General features: G+C 41.8%; 2 protein-coding genes across 2 annotated transcripts in view; one reads left to right on the plus strand and one right to left on the minus strand.

The window, feature by feature from the left end:
- Positions 1 to 8,162, plus strand: part of emilin3b (elastin microfibril interfacer 3b) — a 57,213-nt gene extending 49,051 nt beyond the window's left edge. The window contains exons 3-7 of the mRNA XM_029435918.1: positions 4,016 to 4,138; positions 4,971 to 5,272; positions 5,404 to 5,750; positions 5,881 to 6,231; positions 6,552 to 8,162. Coding sequence (XP_029291778.1) covers positions 4,016 to 4,138; positions 4,971 to 5,272; positions 5,404 to 5,750; positions 5,881 to 6,231; positions 6,552 to 7,667 — 2,239 coding nt within the window. The 3' untranslated portion in view covers positions 7,668 to 8,162. The remainder of the gene's footprint in view (positions 1 to 4,015; positions 4,139 to 4,970; positions 5,273 to 5,403; positions 5,751 to 5,880; positions 6,232 to 6,551) is intronic.
- Positions 8,163 to 12,499: 4,337 nt separating this feature from the next.
- Positions 12,500 to 17,177, minus strand: part of b4galt5 (UDP-Gal:betaGlcNAc beta 1,4- galactosyltransferase, polypeptide 5) — a 34,904-nt gene continuing 30,226 nt past the window's right edge. Inside the window, exon 9 of the mRNA XM_029435142.1 lies at positions 12,500 to 16,997. Within this exon, the coding sequence (XP_029291002.1) occupies positions 16,850 to 16,997 (148 nt within the window). The 3' untranslated portion in view covers positions 12,500 to 16,849. The remainder of the gene's footprint in view (positions 16,998 to 17,177) is intronic.

A 17,177-nucleotide genomic window follows, 5' to 3' on the forward strand; every position in this document is an offset into this window, starting at 1 on the left:
TCACAAAATATTTGACGGATAAATTGTAGTAATTCTTTGGATTCCCTGACATTTCATCTAGCTAATAACTAATGTTCCCTAACTAATAGCATTCCCATCAGCCTCAGCTGTGTTTAGCACACATTAGCAAATGTTAGCATGCTAACACACTAAGATGGTGAGCATGGAAAACATAACATTATGCCATCGGCATTTTAACAATGTCTTTGTGAGCATGTCAGCAGGCTGACATTAGCGTTAAGCTCAAAGCCTCGCTGTGCCAGAGTACAGCCTCACAGAGCAGCTGACATGGCTGTAGACTCCTAAGTCTTGTCAGGATCTAGAACATATGTTGGCGACTTCCTATACCTCTGACTTTCTTCACTATTCTTTTTCTCGCTCACTCAGGTCCTTTGACCAGATGCTTTTGTCTGTCCTTGGGACAAAGTTAAATATAAAGGCTCACCTGCCCTCAGTTGACATCTTTAAATCTTGTTTGAAGACTAATTTCTTCTTGACCCATTAAATCTGATAAATCTCTAACCACGATGCCTTGCGTATTTGAAGAAATTGCAGATTTATGTCGTGTTTATACTGTTAATTACAATCATCTATTGCAGTTATGTGGTATGTTGCCCAATGCTAGTTGCTTTTAAATGTGAGTCATAAATAAAGTTGATTTAAACTAAGTGACTTTTACTGTCTGGCACTCACTGGGTTATCCTGTGTGGCCAAGCGCTCCCATCTGTCACCAACGGGTGCTAAAACAAACATCAGAAAGTATTTATACTCTCTTAAAACAGTCTCCCTATGCCACATTGGCTGAGAGACGAGGTGTGAAAATAGCACAGAGAAGGCTGCACTCCTCTCTCTTTTTCTTGTTCCTCTCCGTTGCCCTCTGATGTCAGATCATACTGCATCAGGACTTCTCATTCTTGTTTCCCCAAAGCAACCAGATATGTGCTGCCTGCTGTAGCAGGCAGCACATATCTGGCACATATCACATATCTAACAGTCTGTAGACTGTAGATCATCCACACACACATAAGCAGATAAAAACAAAGTTCTCACCTAACCGGCAACATTTAAGAAAACACCTTTCTTCCCTTGTATGACCACTTGCACATCATGGGTTCATATTTCTGTCGATAAAGCTTGTGTAATCCTCATCCTGTAAAGTTGTGTGGTCTCTGTGGATGTGAGATAAAAGGGAATGTGTATAATATGTGCCTGTGCAGCTCACACACACACACACACACACACACACACACACACACACACACACACACACTATCACTCAAGTTGAAACTCAACATTCGTCCTGTGAAGATTTGTTTTACACAGCAGAGAAGGTGACCTGTACTTGCACTGGCCGACACTGCGGTGCAGAGGGTCGGGATTTATCTCAGCGCTCAACTTCGATTCTCACAAATGCCAGAACCTCTCTGTCTGTAAGACACTGAGGATAAAATATCACTCCCAGACCCAAATGACATTGACAGATCTGTGAAAACAGGCAAAGAGCTGGCTGGGGAGAGAGAGGCAGAAACAGAAAGCAGGAGAAAGTCTTTTTTCATCCCATGTACATCTGGATTCCTGCACTTTTCAGGCATTGTGAGTCTGAAGGTCATTGGCTCCCCCCCAGATGTGCACCTGACAAACAAATCGGTGAACATGGTCACTTTTCACTCCGCTCTGCCTGTAATGTGAGAAGGGGTCGGTCACATACTTACTGTATTGTATACACAGACATACTCATGCACTGCTCTCCATCGACAGTCATAAATCCTTGTATGCCTGTAGGATTCTTTCTAACGCTCACATACACAAGAACAAAGTCATAAAGCTTTTTGTTGCATTCGATAAAACTGTCATTTATGAGGAGGAAGCCATAACGATTAAACATAATTGATATTTCACAATATAATACTTAAACCACTCACTAGTGCCGATATTCTCTGAATGAAGTATCATCAGTTTTTCTTGACTCCGGGAGTCTCTATTACTGTCACGTGAATGAGATCATGTACAAATGTATTTTTCACTGTAAATGTAATTGATTTGGGTGCCAAAGGCTATGTGTATTCTGTGAAGCAGCAGATGAGAGCAGAGGGAGTGATCAGTGTTACCTAAGGGATCGTTAAAAAAAAAAAAAAAAAAAAAAAAAAGAGCCTGCAGGTGGGGTGGTGGCATGAAAGCAAATTGTTTGCAGCATTGTAACAGAGGCAATAGCAGACACTACAGGGAAAATAGCACATGAGTGTGTTAGGAGTTTTCATTACAGGGAAATTGTGCCAACAATAATGATGCAGAACCATTTGTGTTGTCAGATTGAGCTTAACGTCTTCATTTCATTTGACTAAGCACCATCTGATACATAAAAACAATGTTTCTAACAAGATTTCTTTGCACTAAAAATAATCTGCAGCAGCCAGTAAATTGCATGTGTGAGTTTAAAGTGCTTTAAGAGCTCCCATCATACCACATCAGTTCAGGTCATAACCGCCACTTCCTTAACAACGCATGACCTGGCAGCAGGTTGTCGGGCTGGTATGAAAGGAGCTCAGTCATTCTGACTCCTGCCCTTTCCCTTTTACCGCTATTAACAAGTGTTAACACATGGAGAGTGGTGATACACACACACAGACATACACAAATGCTGTCAACACAGTCAGCGATTTGTATAAAGCTGCAGCAGTGCAGCGGTTTCTCACAGATTTTGACAGCCCGCCTGTTAGCCCTCTGAACCTGTTAACTTGGCATGTAGAACCTCCTCAGCCCCCATGTCCCTCCCTGCTCCTCCAAAAACTTCTATTTGTCCCGAAACAGCTGTGGAGCAACACAAGTACTGCATGTGTTGCTAAATGCTCCCCCCTGAATGTAAGAAATGCTTCACATGTGAGTCTAAAGACTGCAGATCATCGTTTCCTGTGTTGCACAGGGGCCAGGGGAACATTTAGCTGTTGCTATAGCTTCACTGGCAATGAAGATGGAGAAGGAGAGAGAAGATCCAGCTCCAGCATGATGCAATAACTGTTCAAAGTAATTACAGTGAAGTTATTGGAGTTAATGTTGGATAAGGGACAGATCTGAGAACTCCTGGGGTTGAAAACAGTCTTGGTGATATTTCTTGTTTCTTATGTTCATAAATGATTTTTGGCTCAAATCAATGAACATATCAATAAGAAATGTGTTTTGAGTTGGTAGGGAGATTCCTGAATTACCATTTTTAACTAGGAGGAAATAAAAGACAATCCATCCAGATATAGCTCTGCAAACATCCTCTTTCATCATTCTGACTAATGCCTGAGGGATCCATGAGAATTTTCTTTAGAAATTAATCAGCAAAGCCTCACTCAAAATCGCTCTTCTTTGAAAACCCCTTCAAAGTTTGTAAGATCCGGTTATAGGTTACCAACCAAAAATGCAACTTGTAATTAATATAATTAAAATTCTAAGATAAAAAAAGTTGTGTTTATGCAACATTATATAAAACCAGTGTTAATAGGCTGCTTATGAAAAGAAAAGAAAGAACACTAAAACAGCAATAAAGTACTACTACAGAGCAGTATGAAAAAAATAATAATAATCCCCGTACAACAGAATATAGGACAGACAGAAAAGACAAACAGTAGAGTACAGCTTTCACACAGACTGGACTCAAGGGAGGCTTCATATTTGACTGACATATTTGTCAGGAAGAAATAATCTCATCACAGATGGAGTAGCAGCAGCGCTTCAAAATGGAAATACTACTAAATATGATTAAGTGGTATTTAAGCAACTATTTGTTTGCTTAAAGTGAGAGAAGAAATTACAAATTCTTAATTTTACAATTCAAAAGTGTAAATGATAAGCAATAATACAGACTCTTCCTGTTCAGCAAATGCTTTGAAGTCTAACTTTAATACACTGAATTGTACAGGTGCGGAACAAAACAAGGGCTCTTGTCATTTTTAATGAGATGGGTATTGCAGTGTTGATATATGAGTGTTGTAACTTGTTGAACTCTAATGTCACTCTACTGTGCCCACAGAAACCACTGTGCCTACGTGGTCCAGAAGAACATCACATGCACCATGCAGGATGGAGTGGCTACCTACGTGAAGGCTGAGTACACCACCAAGTGCATCTGGGGTCAGAAATGTCCTGTTGTCATGTAGGTTTTTCAAACAAAACAACAAAATGCAATAAAAGGAAATGGCTAAAGTTACACTAGAAACTCAGTTTGAGTTCGAGGGAGTTTTGTTGTGAAGTTTATAATGTGTAATTATTCCTTCAGGAGGAACTGCAGCACGGGGAACACTGTAGTGTAGAACATATACTCTATATCAATGCTGCCCTCTAGTGTTCACATCATGCGCCGTCCATATGATGAGTGCAGGGCTTCAGCTGCATGAACATCTGTGTGTGTTGAGTTCCACAGAGACATGCCACTGGGGGCAAAATAGCGTTATTTCAATTTCAATTATTATTATTTTTAATATATTAGTAAGTAATTTCAAAGGACACCGGCTACTGTTAGCAGTATTGATTTCTCTGTACAATAAAAATGCTTTACTGATTATTCTGAGTTAGATGTGGTCTTGTTTCCCATCTACCTTCATGAAATAATAAAAGTAATATCAAAAATCAGAATAGTATCATCTATGTGTTGTGGTACAAATTGAGGTATGAAGTGATACTTGAACTTGTATGTGTGCGTGTGTGTATGCGTAAGAGAGAGAAGGAAAGCAAGAGAGTTGCTGACCCTGGTTCAATCCTCTGATACCACATCATTTAAATTACACTTTGTCTTAATCTCCCTCTAATCTGTGTTTAATCCCATAGAGAACAACTTCATCCCTTTATCTCTGCTCTCCGATCCTATGACCTGGCTCTGTGCTCTTAGTTACTAAAGAAGAAATGCAGCACTTCTTATAGAATGTCTCATATGACCGTTGTAACATTCTCTTGACCTGTAAACATGTTTTGTATTATGTCTCCTTCAGGTACAGGACATTCTACAAGCCAAAGTACAAGGTGGGTTTTAAAACGGTGAGTGAGCTGGAGTGGAGATGTTGTCCCGGCTACTCTGGAGAAAACTGCTATGATGGACCTACGTCATTGCCTGACGTCATGATGCCACCTTTTAAGGGTGGGGTATTGCCCCATCGCCCAGGACTGAAGGGCTTCCCCCATGGCCCTAGACCCCCTGTGGACCACAGGCCTGGAGGAGGCCAGCTGGAGCCTGGTAAACCCTTCCCCGGCGTGCCTGACCACAGACTAATCCCGACAGGACAGCTACCTGCTGGTAATGGAAAACCAAACTATAGTGAGAACATAAAGCAATCAATCAATTGTGAAGCACACTGTGCACATATTTTGTCATTCTCTAAAACAACATTTTCATTTTTCCTTTCTGTTTGATCCTTGGAAATACAGGAAACAAATTTGGGATTTCAGGAGTGACCGGTGAACGTTTGGACCGTATGGAGGAGGACCTGCGTCGCCTCACCCACGGTCTAGACACTCTCAATGGGGTGGTGGTCGGCCTTGAGGAGCGACTGCGCACATCTCTCCGAGAAGACGCCAACAAATTCCTGGTGTCCCTGCTACCAAACGTTCCCCGTGTGCCAGACTCTACAGTGGGATTTGGGGTGATCCCAGATGGGACTCCTGATGGACTGGAAGGAGAAGAAAGCTTCACTGGATTTGGAGATTTAGCAGGGAGGGTGACAGAAGTGAAGGATGACCTGCGAGCCAAAACCCACATCTTAGAGGAGATTCAGGTATTGTTCCACTGTGTTTGTAAAAAGATTAGTTGAAACAGCGTCTGTACAGATTGTTCAGGCCTCAGTTCTCCTTCACCGTCCTTTATCTAATGCTACCCTCTTCTCCTTGTCACCTGTGTGTCCTCAGGGGATGGTCCTGGGTCATGATGGACAGCTGAAGAGGCTGTTGGACGGAGCTAGAGGCAGGCCCATAATTGGCCCCAGCTCCACTATTCTTGTGGAAGAGATCCTGGACGCCAAGCTGGCCGGCGTGAGGGCTGAGATCTTGGATGGCTTTGAGCGCCGTTTGACCGGTCTGGAGAGCCACTGTGACGAGAAGATTGGCGCGGTGAAGAACCAGTGCCATAGGGATCACATGGATGGCCAGGAGCAGATGCAGCAGTCTCTGGATGGAAAAGAGACCGGGCTCAGGGAGGAGTTGGGCTCTTTGCATGCTCAGATTCAGGGCCTAACTCTCACTGAGAGCTGCTGTGGACAGGTATGACATGGATGTGATCAGCATGCAAGAAACCAATTTGTCAAGTGAACAGTCCTGACATACATTTACACGTAAGGTTTCCATGTAGAAAAGAACTTGTGAAGGACAAAGTGACACTACCAAATTTTAAACAAATTGTTTAAAGGAATAGTTGGGAAGTATGCTTATTTGCTTTCTTGTGTATCTCCCAAAATATCAAACTATTCCTTTAACTAAATACTGCACATTTCTTTCACTCAATAATTGCTACAGAGAGAGATCAGGTTTGACTGGACATTTTATTGGATTACTAATAAACTAATACATTATTCATTTTGCAGGTAAACAGTCTGTCCCACCGTGTGCTGCTGCTGGAGGAGTCAGTTAAAGGTTTGACAGAATCTCAGAGACTGCTCCAGACTGCCCTTACTGACCAGAGCATACACGTGGAGACACTGATCGAGACCCGCCTGGTGGACATGGAGGGCCGCCTCAATGCCACAGAGGTTGGACCTGATGGAGTAGCAGGGCTCCCTGGTGGTCTGGATGGCTTCAAGACCATATTGGAAGACAAGCTGAAGACCCTGGAGGAGAGATTATTTGTGGCCGTTGAGGAGCTTAGTAATGCCACTGCTCCGGCACTCCTGGAGGGTCAGGTGGTCCCGGCACTGGAGACAGAGATCGAGTCTGTGAGGAGGAGAGTGGAGGGAGACCTAGATGGCATTCAGAAACAATTACTAGATCTGGAGATCCTCTGCACCTCCTCTTGCTCGCCCTCCACCCCGCCAGCAGGGGGTGTAACTATCACTGAAGTAGAGGAGGAGTGTGAAGAGATGGAGAAGAAGATGACTGACCGCCTCGACACCCATTCTAACAAGCTAGACCACCTAAACAAAACCCTGCATCACCTGCTCTTCCATATTGCCCAGGAGGACACAGAGGGCACCGTCCAAGGGGAGATCACCCTGCTGAAGGTCAACATTAACTCTGTGAACCGCACTCTGAAGGGCCTAAAGGACTCTATTAGATTCATTGCAGGTGAAGTGGGCCACGCTAACGCCTCCTGGGAGCACAGAGAGCACCAGATAGTCAATCAGGTGCAAGGAATCACCAAACTAGTCGGCCACCAAGCCTCCCTCCTGGGGGCCGGGGAGAGGCGGCTGGCCCAGTTGAAGGGAGAGCTAGTTGCCTTGAAGAGAAGGCTAGCTGGGGAGCTGCAGGGCTGCCGGAGCACAGCAATAGAAGTACAGAAGGAGGTGAAGGACGTTGATAGCAGGGTGAGCCATGTAGAGGGCCAGTGCAGCAGCCTAGGGGAGCTGGCAGAGCACCTAGAGAGGATCAGGGCAGAGCTTGAGAGACACTCAGACTCCTATCTTGCCGAGGTGAATGGCACCCTGGCCGTCCATTCAGAACAGTTAGCTGAGCTGAAGGGGGAGGTCAAAGACTGCAACAAGTAAGCAGCCATCCAAAAAGGAGACCAGTAGCATCTGAGCTACAGCATTTTTTCAAAAGAGACTTGTGTGTGCTTCTCATTAGGTTCAAGTGACTTCCTCTGCTTCTCTCCTCTCTCTTTCAAATCCCATCTGCACGAATGCAAATTAACTGAACCGGCGAAAGCCATTTCCTATAAGTTCCCCCACCCCAGTGCCTCCAGAGGTCCTGGGTATTTAGCTTAGTCAAGTATGGAGAGGAAGTCACAGAATACAAAGACACACCTATGGTTGTATAGCTGGGCAATATTTCCCCTTGAGATTTTATTCTATAGGGCATTTGTTTTCTTCTCTGATCATGATTGTTTTGTTTTCACATTTTATCTTTTTTAACTTATATGAAGTGAATGCATTGTTATGATGTTAAACTGTTTGTATTGGAGAAATGATTAAACAAATGGATGATATGGGACTAATACGCTGCTACGGGTTTTTTACTGATAAGCCCACTTGACATCCTCTTTGTGGGCACTTGTCTGGTCTTTGTTTTTTTTTAATACTGTACGTCAATTTGGTGCTATTTACATTTTTGTAAACTTCTGTGTTACACGTTTAAGAATTATATGTATTTCTGCTTTGACAGTTGTGTTTGTTTCCTGCCCTATTGCTCCAAGTTGCATGGAAGTTCCCAAACTCACCTTTAGGAGACAGTGACAACACATTACAACGCCTGGTATAGACTAAAAGAAATACAATTTTAAAACATTCAATTCAAGACAACACTGTATCACTATAAGGGAAATTGTTATAATAATAATACATTTTATTGGCAAAGACCCAAAGCAGTTTTACTAATGGACAATATTAACTCTATACTCTCCGACCATTTTTTCTAAGTCAACAAACACACACAATAAATAAGCAGAGAAAAAAGAAACCAGATTCTGTGGAAAGATTTGGAATTTAGTCTGCAGTATATTACACTACAAACATTCTTATCACACTTCACCTCATACTATTTTGATAAGAGTAGTTCCTCTATAGTATTCAAATAGGCGCACACATTTGCATAATATCCAGTGATAGCTGTTAAAGCAGAAACAGTGGTGTCTTTATCAAAAATAAAATAAAAAATAAATGATTAAGTGTGACAAAAACATCTGCCGTGCCAAGCTGAAATTCCTAATAAGGTGAAAGAATCGATGGAATTACTTATTTTTATAAGCAGATACATATCAAAGCTTGCCAATATGTGGTCGGTGGGTTTAAAGAAAGAAAGAAGGAATCCCTCTGTTTCACTAGAATAATCTCTGAACAGATCTTAAAACGATTTTCCAGGCTGTTCCGGAAAATGTAAGAAAGTAATTTATGGTCAAAAAGTACACATGCTAAAGGCCCCGTGTTGAAGCTCACATGACAAATGAGAAGTCACAGTGTCAACGTGGAAATAATGAACTTCTGAAAAGAGTTAAAAATAAATAAAGCTACACCGCATTTATTCTCTCAATATCATTGATTCAGCACAGCAAACAGATTATGAATTATGACAAAGCTTGTAGTGTGGTTGCACTGTCTGCAGGTTTCACAAAATGTCAGCGTATAGTTTAAGACAGCAACATCTCTAACTGATCAGCATGTAATAGGGAGGCAAAAATCTTAGCATTAAAATACGCTGCACAGCATATTGGGTGGAGGAATCTGAGGTGTGACTCCACAGAGTAAGCAGTTCTGCTCCAGATATTAATTTCTGTTCAAAAGCCCTGACTTTACCAAATGGATGCATAGAGAAAACTGCGCTCAGTGGTACAAACATAATTGAAACAGAATGAGTATATCAAACTAGAGTTAACCACACCAGCTCACAAGACTGTGGTCACATGAAGCAGGTCAGATGATAAGGTGAGGATAATGATGTGTTTGTAGAATCAGGGGGTTAGGGTGAGACTCAATGATAATGAATCAAGCTGAGTGAAATGAGCTGTAAAAATGAGTTGACCTTGCACCACTGACGCACCGTCAGCAGGTCTTCTGCACAGCATCAGCACATAGTTTTTTAAAGACAACATCTCTTAGTAACAAGAACAGGATGAATCAATCATAGCATAATGAAAACCAGAGGGTTGACATAAAAATAAGAATGCTCGAGGGCTCATACAGAGCGAATGGAGAGGGGGGAGGTCACAGGCAAATTAAGCTCTTTTGGGAGATCAAAACTGGCTGAGGGATGATATTGAGATGATCAAGAGCATGTGACAGGAGGATGGATGTAATGAAATTATTTTTTTAAAAGAGAGCTGGAGTCAAATTGAAAAATTAGCAGAGACGTTGAGATGACTATGGCAGCTACAGACAGTGTAGGGTGGAGGCGAGCTGAGAGGACGAGCCCGTCTCCGCTGAAGAGGAATACTCAAGCTGATAGACAGGGATGTGACAAGGGCAGGGCAAACAGGAGAGCAAAAGATGGACATTGAGTATGAGAGCACTGCAGTGTCAAGGAGGATGAAGAATGTGAGAATGGGAAGCAGATGTGTTTACAAGTTCCTCGTCCCACGCCTGTATCCCTCGTATCCTGACAGCGAAGCAGGCAGGAGTCACAAACGCGGCTGGGGAAAATAGATGCCTGCTCAGATGCACATGCACAGGCGTATACTATAACAGTAAGCTACAACAGGGCAAACAGCAGCAGTGCAAGTTTACACCCCAGGGCTAGACAGCAGCTGGACGCTCTGCCTGTCCCTCGGGAAGCACCATTACACAAAGGACTGTCCCATTGGTGAACTGAAGAAGACACATCAGAACAGGGAGCATGACAAGAGAAAATAGAATCAACGAGGAGGGGGAGCAGGTTGCTGCAACGCTGGGTATTGCTCATACCAACCTGAGACCATGATAAATAGTTATGTAATACTACAATGTTACAGATTCATGTGACATCCGCACATGAGCACCGTGGCTTCTCTCTTCTTCTGCTTTTTGCATATGCACGAGACAGCAGAGTCACCACAAACATGCAGCGTCCCATAAGGCACTGTCTTTCTCTATTACTCCAAAATCTGATTTAACCAGATATGAGCACATGGGACATGATGCATGATGTCAGCACATATATCATATAGAAGGAACACACAAAGCTAAAAAGAAATAGTGGAAAGCTAAAGGGCATGTCTCTCTGATTGTTTCTCAGTGCTGAGCATGTGTGGAGAGGACGCACACACAAACACCAAGGACAGCAGCACAGAGGAAGTGTGGATGAAGAGTGCAACACCATTCTAAGCAACTTAAAGCCTATAAATGTAGTTATTCAGCAATTTCCTGGTGCACATTCCAGTTTAAGACACTGTAGGGAGAAGTGCACTGACACAGACACACAAGCAGCATACAAAGGCAAAGGCGCCATAATTGACATCAAAGCCTTTGAGTGGCACAGCACTGAAGGGGTTGCGTGTGGATGAATTAATAACGGCTGTGAATGTGCATGCTGGCGAGTGTTGTATACACATCCAGAGACGACTCTTGAGATCTTAAGAGTTACCCTCTGTGTGTGTCTGACAGCCAAGTGACACTGGTGTCAGCATACCAAAGCCTTGTGTTTCCCGGACTCCATTAAGATGTGGCCACTCCAGCTGGGCTCTGTGCCTCTGCCAAGCCTCTCACACACACTACAACTACTGTTACACAGCAGGAGAGAAAGCAGGAGTATTTTTTCAGTGAGGATATATGGAGGCGCACATTTTCAAATGCAGTACATTGCATGAATTACTGCCAGAGCCATCTTTTCCCTTACGTTTGGCTGAGGATAAACAGTGTGGGAAGTGGTGCAAATTTTCTTTATGTGGAATACATTTAAACTAACATGTAGATATCTCATCCCTGCCACTTAGCATTTCCCTTTCCGAAAGCATAATTAAATTATCAGCTGTCACTTCTGTTAACTAGCGGAGATGCGAAGTTAATGTGCTAAACGCCACAGGGCTTGAGCTGATCTGATTCGATGAATCTTAAGTGTCCTCCCGTCAAAGCATCTCGTTCTGCTGTTTTTCTTCTCTGGGTGACAGGCTGGACAATCCCAACAAGCATCATCTTTGTCTCAGGCTCCGGATGCATACATGCACATGCACATGCACATGCACATGCACATGCACATGCACATGCACACACAAACTGTCAGAGTGATAAGAGAGGAAAGTGGGACTATTAAAAGACATCTACAAAAAACAGAGGAATCTGGGATTTTGTTGGGGACTGTGGATCACAAGAGCAACATCACCGGTGTCAGAGCCAAAAACACAAACAATAATCCTGTGTGGGCGAGGGTGTTTAAGAGGGATGGGATGCCGTCTATATCCCTGCTTACAGTGTCGAGCCTCTCGGTGCTCATGCAGGCAATTATTCTAAACTTAGTAAACTTAGTTAAGGAGAGATATTTTTAGACGACTCTCAAACGGTTTCTATCAGAGAAATATTTGTACGTTTTAAAGAATATCCTCATATCATTATACTTACCTACTGTCCTTACGTTATTTAGGCCATGCAGAACAGTGTGAAACTACAGTATAACACTATAATATATAATAATCACTCAGTCATCCAGTGTGTTCCCTGCCTCTTGTTAAAGTAATGAAGTGTACACTGAACGTCTCTTTACAGTCAGCATGCCTGTGTGAGCACGTTTGCATTATGTGAAGCTTTGGTATTATGCAGTATAACCACATTATTATTCTGAATATGTAAAATAAGAGCCACTGACCACATTGTGAGGAAATGCTTGGGGAGATGCAGCAGTTCCAGGCAAGCGCACTGAAATTAGATGGACCTTAACACACACACACACAGAACAAAAACACAGGCAGGGACGGGGGTACCGTATCTTTACAAGTTTCATTTTATTGGTGTACTTTGACAATAACAATGATGGTATAAAAGAAAATCTCCATCATACAAATTTCAATAATCAAAAGATAATATGCCGATACACAAACAGATCCACATAAGGCTGACATCAAGTTTTGACAAGTGGCTTCAAATGGCTTCAATTCAAGGAGAATTGCTCTCCTTACAATCAGAGAAGATATATATTTTTTTAATTTAGCAATCTGCATCGTTTTTCTTTTTAAATAATTACCTTTCATACAAACAAAAAAAAAGAAAAAGAAAAAAGAATCTGTGTAGATTTTGGAGTGGATTGTGTCGCTGGTTTGGGTGCCTGTTTTGCATTGCATTGTAAGCTTATGGTGTTTTTTGGCGGACACATCGCTATCATGCAGTGCTTTCCTCTGACCTACACCTTACCCCAACTGCTGTCACCATCAAAGAGACATCACACAGAAACAAGTACACTGAACTTCACCTTACGAGTGATGCCTATACATGTGCCGTGAAATGTCTCTTCTACTGTTCCAGCATATTAAGTACAGGGAGGCCTCGGGAATGCACAACACCTCGGAGATTGTGAGAGAATCTAAAACTCATGGAATAAGGATATTTGTTCATTTAAATTAAATAAAAGGCTGTGCTGGGAAGCAGGGATGTAAAAACATTGATGTCGCTGTGTAAGCTTCACTAGCACTTAAATGGCACCAGATAAACCTGCAGCCAAATCCTTCCAAAGCCTTGTTCTTTATGCTAGCATTTGTAGTGATTTAAGACCTTATAGAATTTCTAAAACACTACACACAACTATATTTACAATGATCATTTTCTTGATATGCACTTTATTTTTAAATTTAAATATTTTTGCTTATAAAAAAAAAAAAAAAAAAAAAAAAAACCTTGAGTGAAAAAACTGCAATAAATTAAGAAGCTTTAAGGCTGCCAGTCTTGTCAGATGCCCAAATAATGGTTTCTTCATTCAAACTGGTACAGAATGGATCAGAGCAGGTGAAATTATGGTATAATGTAGCCTCTTTAGTGAGCAGCAGACTTGGTCTTGGTCTGGATTAAGACCATGTACAGTAAATATATATATATATATATATAACAGGAACAAGACTAGCCGGCATGCTCTTATCACAAACTGAAAACAATCCATTTCCTGTTTTTAATAAAAAGCAAGAGAGCGCTGTCCGATATGGCCCTGTTACTAGGTCATAGTGGACAAGGCTATCTAATAGTCAGAAAATCGATGTTGTTGATTCATGGTGTTAGCTGATGAAGCTACTCGTTCTACATTGTGGAGTTTAGAGCCTAATACGGACTCTAAGAATATTTACTTCATCAAGAGAGCCTCTTTATACTAAGAGGTCGCTCCGGGTCTGACACTCAAACTAAAACCATTTGGCTTTTTCTATATGTCCATCTAGCTTTTAATTTAAAGCAATGAAAAAATAAAATATATAATATACAGTGTATCATGTAAGTGTCAAGAACTAGAAAAAAGGAACCTGTGAGTTGTTCACAACCAGGTCACTATAAATCCTTTTCATATCAGTGCTGGAAAACAAAATGAAAACAAAATGTTGTTGTTTTTTTTTTTAGATGGAGGACAGTTAGACCTCTGAAAAGGTTTAGCCATTTCACTCAAACACACGTGGAAAAGAAAAACTTAACACAAATGCTGCTACTGTTCATGACTTCCACTGGGCACATCCTGAGTGATTGGCTCGGAGGTAAACACGTGCTTCTGTTTGTGGCAATGAACCAGAGCAACAACTACACAAATCAGCTTCACCCGGCAGGATGAAAAGGCAGCAGGTTTTACGAATGTGTGGATGTAAAAACATTGAATATCTACACCACTTATATGCAGGTTGGAGGGATGTTTTGCCTGGCGATACTAGCCTATATGATGTTAAGATTGGTTCCAGTAAGCACATAGAGAGAGACTCCCACAAAGGGAGCTCTGAAAGGTCAGCACCATTGATTATAAACTAGTATAAAGGAGGTGCCCAGTAAAAGACAGTGACCACTAGCATTGTTCTGATTAGGTGTCTAGCTCTTCCTGTGGTTGTCACACAAAATGGCCTCCTCAAACGTGTTTGTTCAGCAGATTAATACCCACCAGGCTGCAGGTCAGCTGATCCATTTCATTAAAAGCCAGCTAATTATTTCTGACTAAATGAAATTAAACAGCTGACCTAAACCTCACAATCCCACATAAATACACATAACTACACGTTTCAGTGCATCTAACACAGTCTGTCATACGTCACCTACTAAATCATCACATCAACCGCAAGAAAAAAAAACAAAAACTAAACTAAACAATTACAGAAAATAATCCATATAAGATCAAATAAATAAAATGGAGGTCCAGCCTCTTTACTTCTTATTTCATTGTGGGAACACAACAGTTTGTCAACCAACCACATTCTCCCCAAAAGATACATCTTAAGAAATGCATACAAGGCGATTTATGTGAAATGAAGTAGCTGCATGACTAGAGGACAGACAGTGAGGAGAGAGTGTCTGCATGTTTTTTTTCTTCTGGTTTTTTTTTGTTTTTTTTACAAGGAACTAAGTTTTCAGTATTGGGATATTTTACTCAAAATCAACACTGTCAAACACATAAATCAGAGAAGGGGCATTTTAGCAACTGCTGTGTACTGCCAGAGTGCTGTAAGTCTGCGTCGATGCACAGTGTTAAGCTGCATGCCACCAAACCGGAAACTTAAAACCAGCATCCTGAAGCTTGATTTACGCAAACAATCTCACTGGCCAGAGCCTGACCTGAAGCAAACAAAGCTAATCAGTGGTTTGTCACGTGACGTCTAAGATAAGCATTCAGATCTTATTTTCCCTATCCACGTCTAGAAAAAGAAGTTTTAGTTAAAAAAATAAAGGCAGCCATAGATTGGTTGTTGACGAGATACAGTTCTCACAGCACCCACAGTGTAGGAGGGCTGGCTAACAGTATTACAAACACTAGACAATCTGAAAAATAACAAAAGCAAAAGCTTCTGTAAACACAAGTGACAGTGACAGCAATCAAGTATTCTCTACCTCCAATTCTCTCCCATAAAAAATGAAGGTGAGTAAACATCAAGGATGTGGGATCTAAAAATAAAAACTGTTTATCTCTCCCTGGCCTGGACTTGCACACCACACACAAAGCGAGGTCTAAAGACAGCCAGTCACAGTTTCAGGGGTAAAATCTCTGACCATACACTGACAATAGGATACATACAGGCCATTTGCATAGCTCTCCCTCACTTATATACAGACACAGACACACACACACAGACACACACGCGGACACACACACAGGTTGTGAAAAGGGTGGTATGTTTGCTTAGGCAAAGGTGTGTTGAATGTGAAGTTTGCATACGCAGTCACTCCAGTTCTGTCGTCCAATAAGGGTATGCTAGCACCCGTGCTATTGCATCTGTATAGTGAGGAAGTCAGGTCTAAGTTCTGCTGTCTGATATTACAGCTTATTGCTAACAGGATGAGCATTGCTCTCAAACATACAGCCACTTGCAGGCAGCCAGAACATCCAATGCAACTATGCAAACACAAATATCACAGTCTTTAAATGGTATGTTCACAGGACAAAATATAGTTGGTGAGAGATGCCTAAGGTATTCATATTCTCTAAGGTTAGGATAAACTATTTCACATACAGTATACATGACTGAAAACACTCGCGCTTAATATCATTTTCTCTTGCTTTCTCATCACTTGTAGATTTTGCAAACCTTCTGCAGAACCAGCTGCAAGAGTCCACTCGGGTTAAAAGTTGTGTGGTCGTGTGTGCATGCAAATGTTTTCACAGGCTTGCTGCATTGTTGAAAATAAGAAGAGCAAGAGCAAAGTAAAAAAGCAAAGCCTCAGGGACCAGGTCAGCATGTGTGAGTCAAACTGTTGTGAGCGGCGCGTGTGAACCTGTATGTGTGTGTGTGTGTGTATCATGGCCTATTTTAATAAACAAGCACAATAGTGTAGGGCTGAGCTAATAGTTGACTGAATAAAAAAAATGAGTGAATGGATGGATGCTGAAGGCCAAAATGGTGCAAAAGGCATGTTGAGACTAGATAAGCCCAGATGAGAGGAGTGATGGACTGTGGCACAAGCAAGTGCAACATTTATCCTTAATTTCTTTTATGATTTATCCAACATCGTTATTTAAGTCTCCTTTTTTTTTTTGCATACAAACAAAAAAAATAAAGCAAAGAATCAATCAACTAAAGAGTCCTAAGCAGTGCTGCAACTGGTGAGATATGGCTGATGTCCCAGAGGACTTTGATTCCCAGGTGTTTTGCAGTCCAGCTACATCAGTAGTCAGCTACGGGTGCAAGCATTCTGCTCAAATTGACCGTGATGTTGGTGTAGAGAGGCCTCCTGGACACTAGGGGGGAGTAGTTTAGGTTGTTGAGACCATCCACTTTCTGTCTCTCCTTTGAGTGGCGTAGTAGACTATACCTGCAAGAACAAACACTCAGTAAATCAATGAGGAGAGGAGAAGAGAGATAAAAACAGTATGCAACAGTTCTGCAATCTGGTGCAATACACAGGAAGTTCAACGTTCAGGTTAGACAAGTTATATATAAACCTAAATGACATAATAAAATGAAATGCAGAGGAACAGGTGTCGTCCTACAC

This window comes from Cottoperca gobio, chromosome 7 (genome assembly GCF_900634415.1).
Source record: "Cottoperca gobio chromosome 7, fCotGob3.1, whole genome shotgun sequence".
Classification (NCBI taxonomy): domain Eukaryota; kingdom Metazoa; phylum Chordata; class Actinopteri; order Perciformes; family Bovichtidae; genus Cottoperca; species Cottoperca gobio.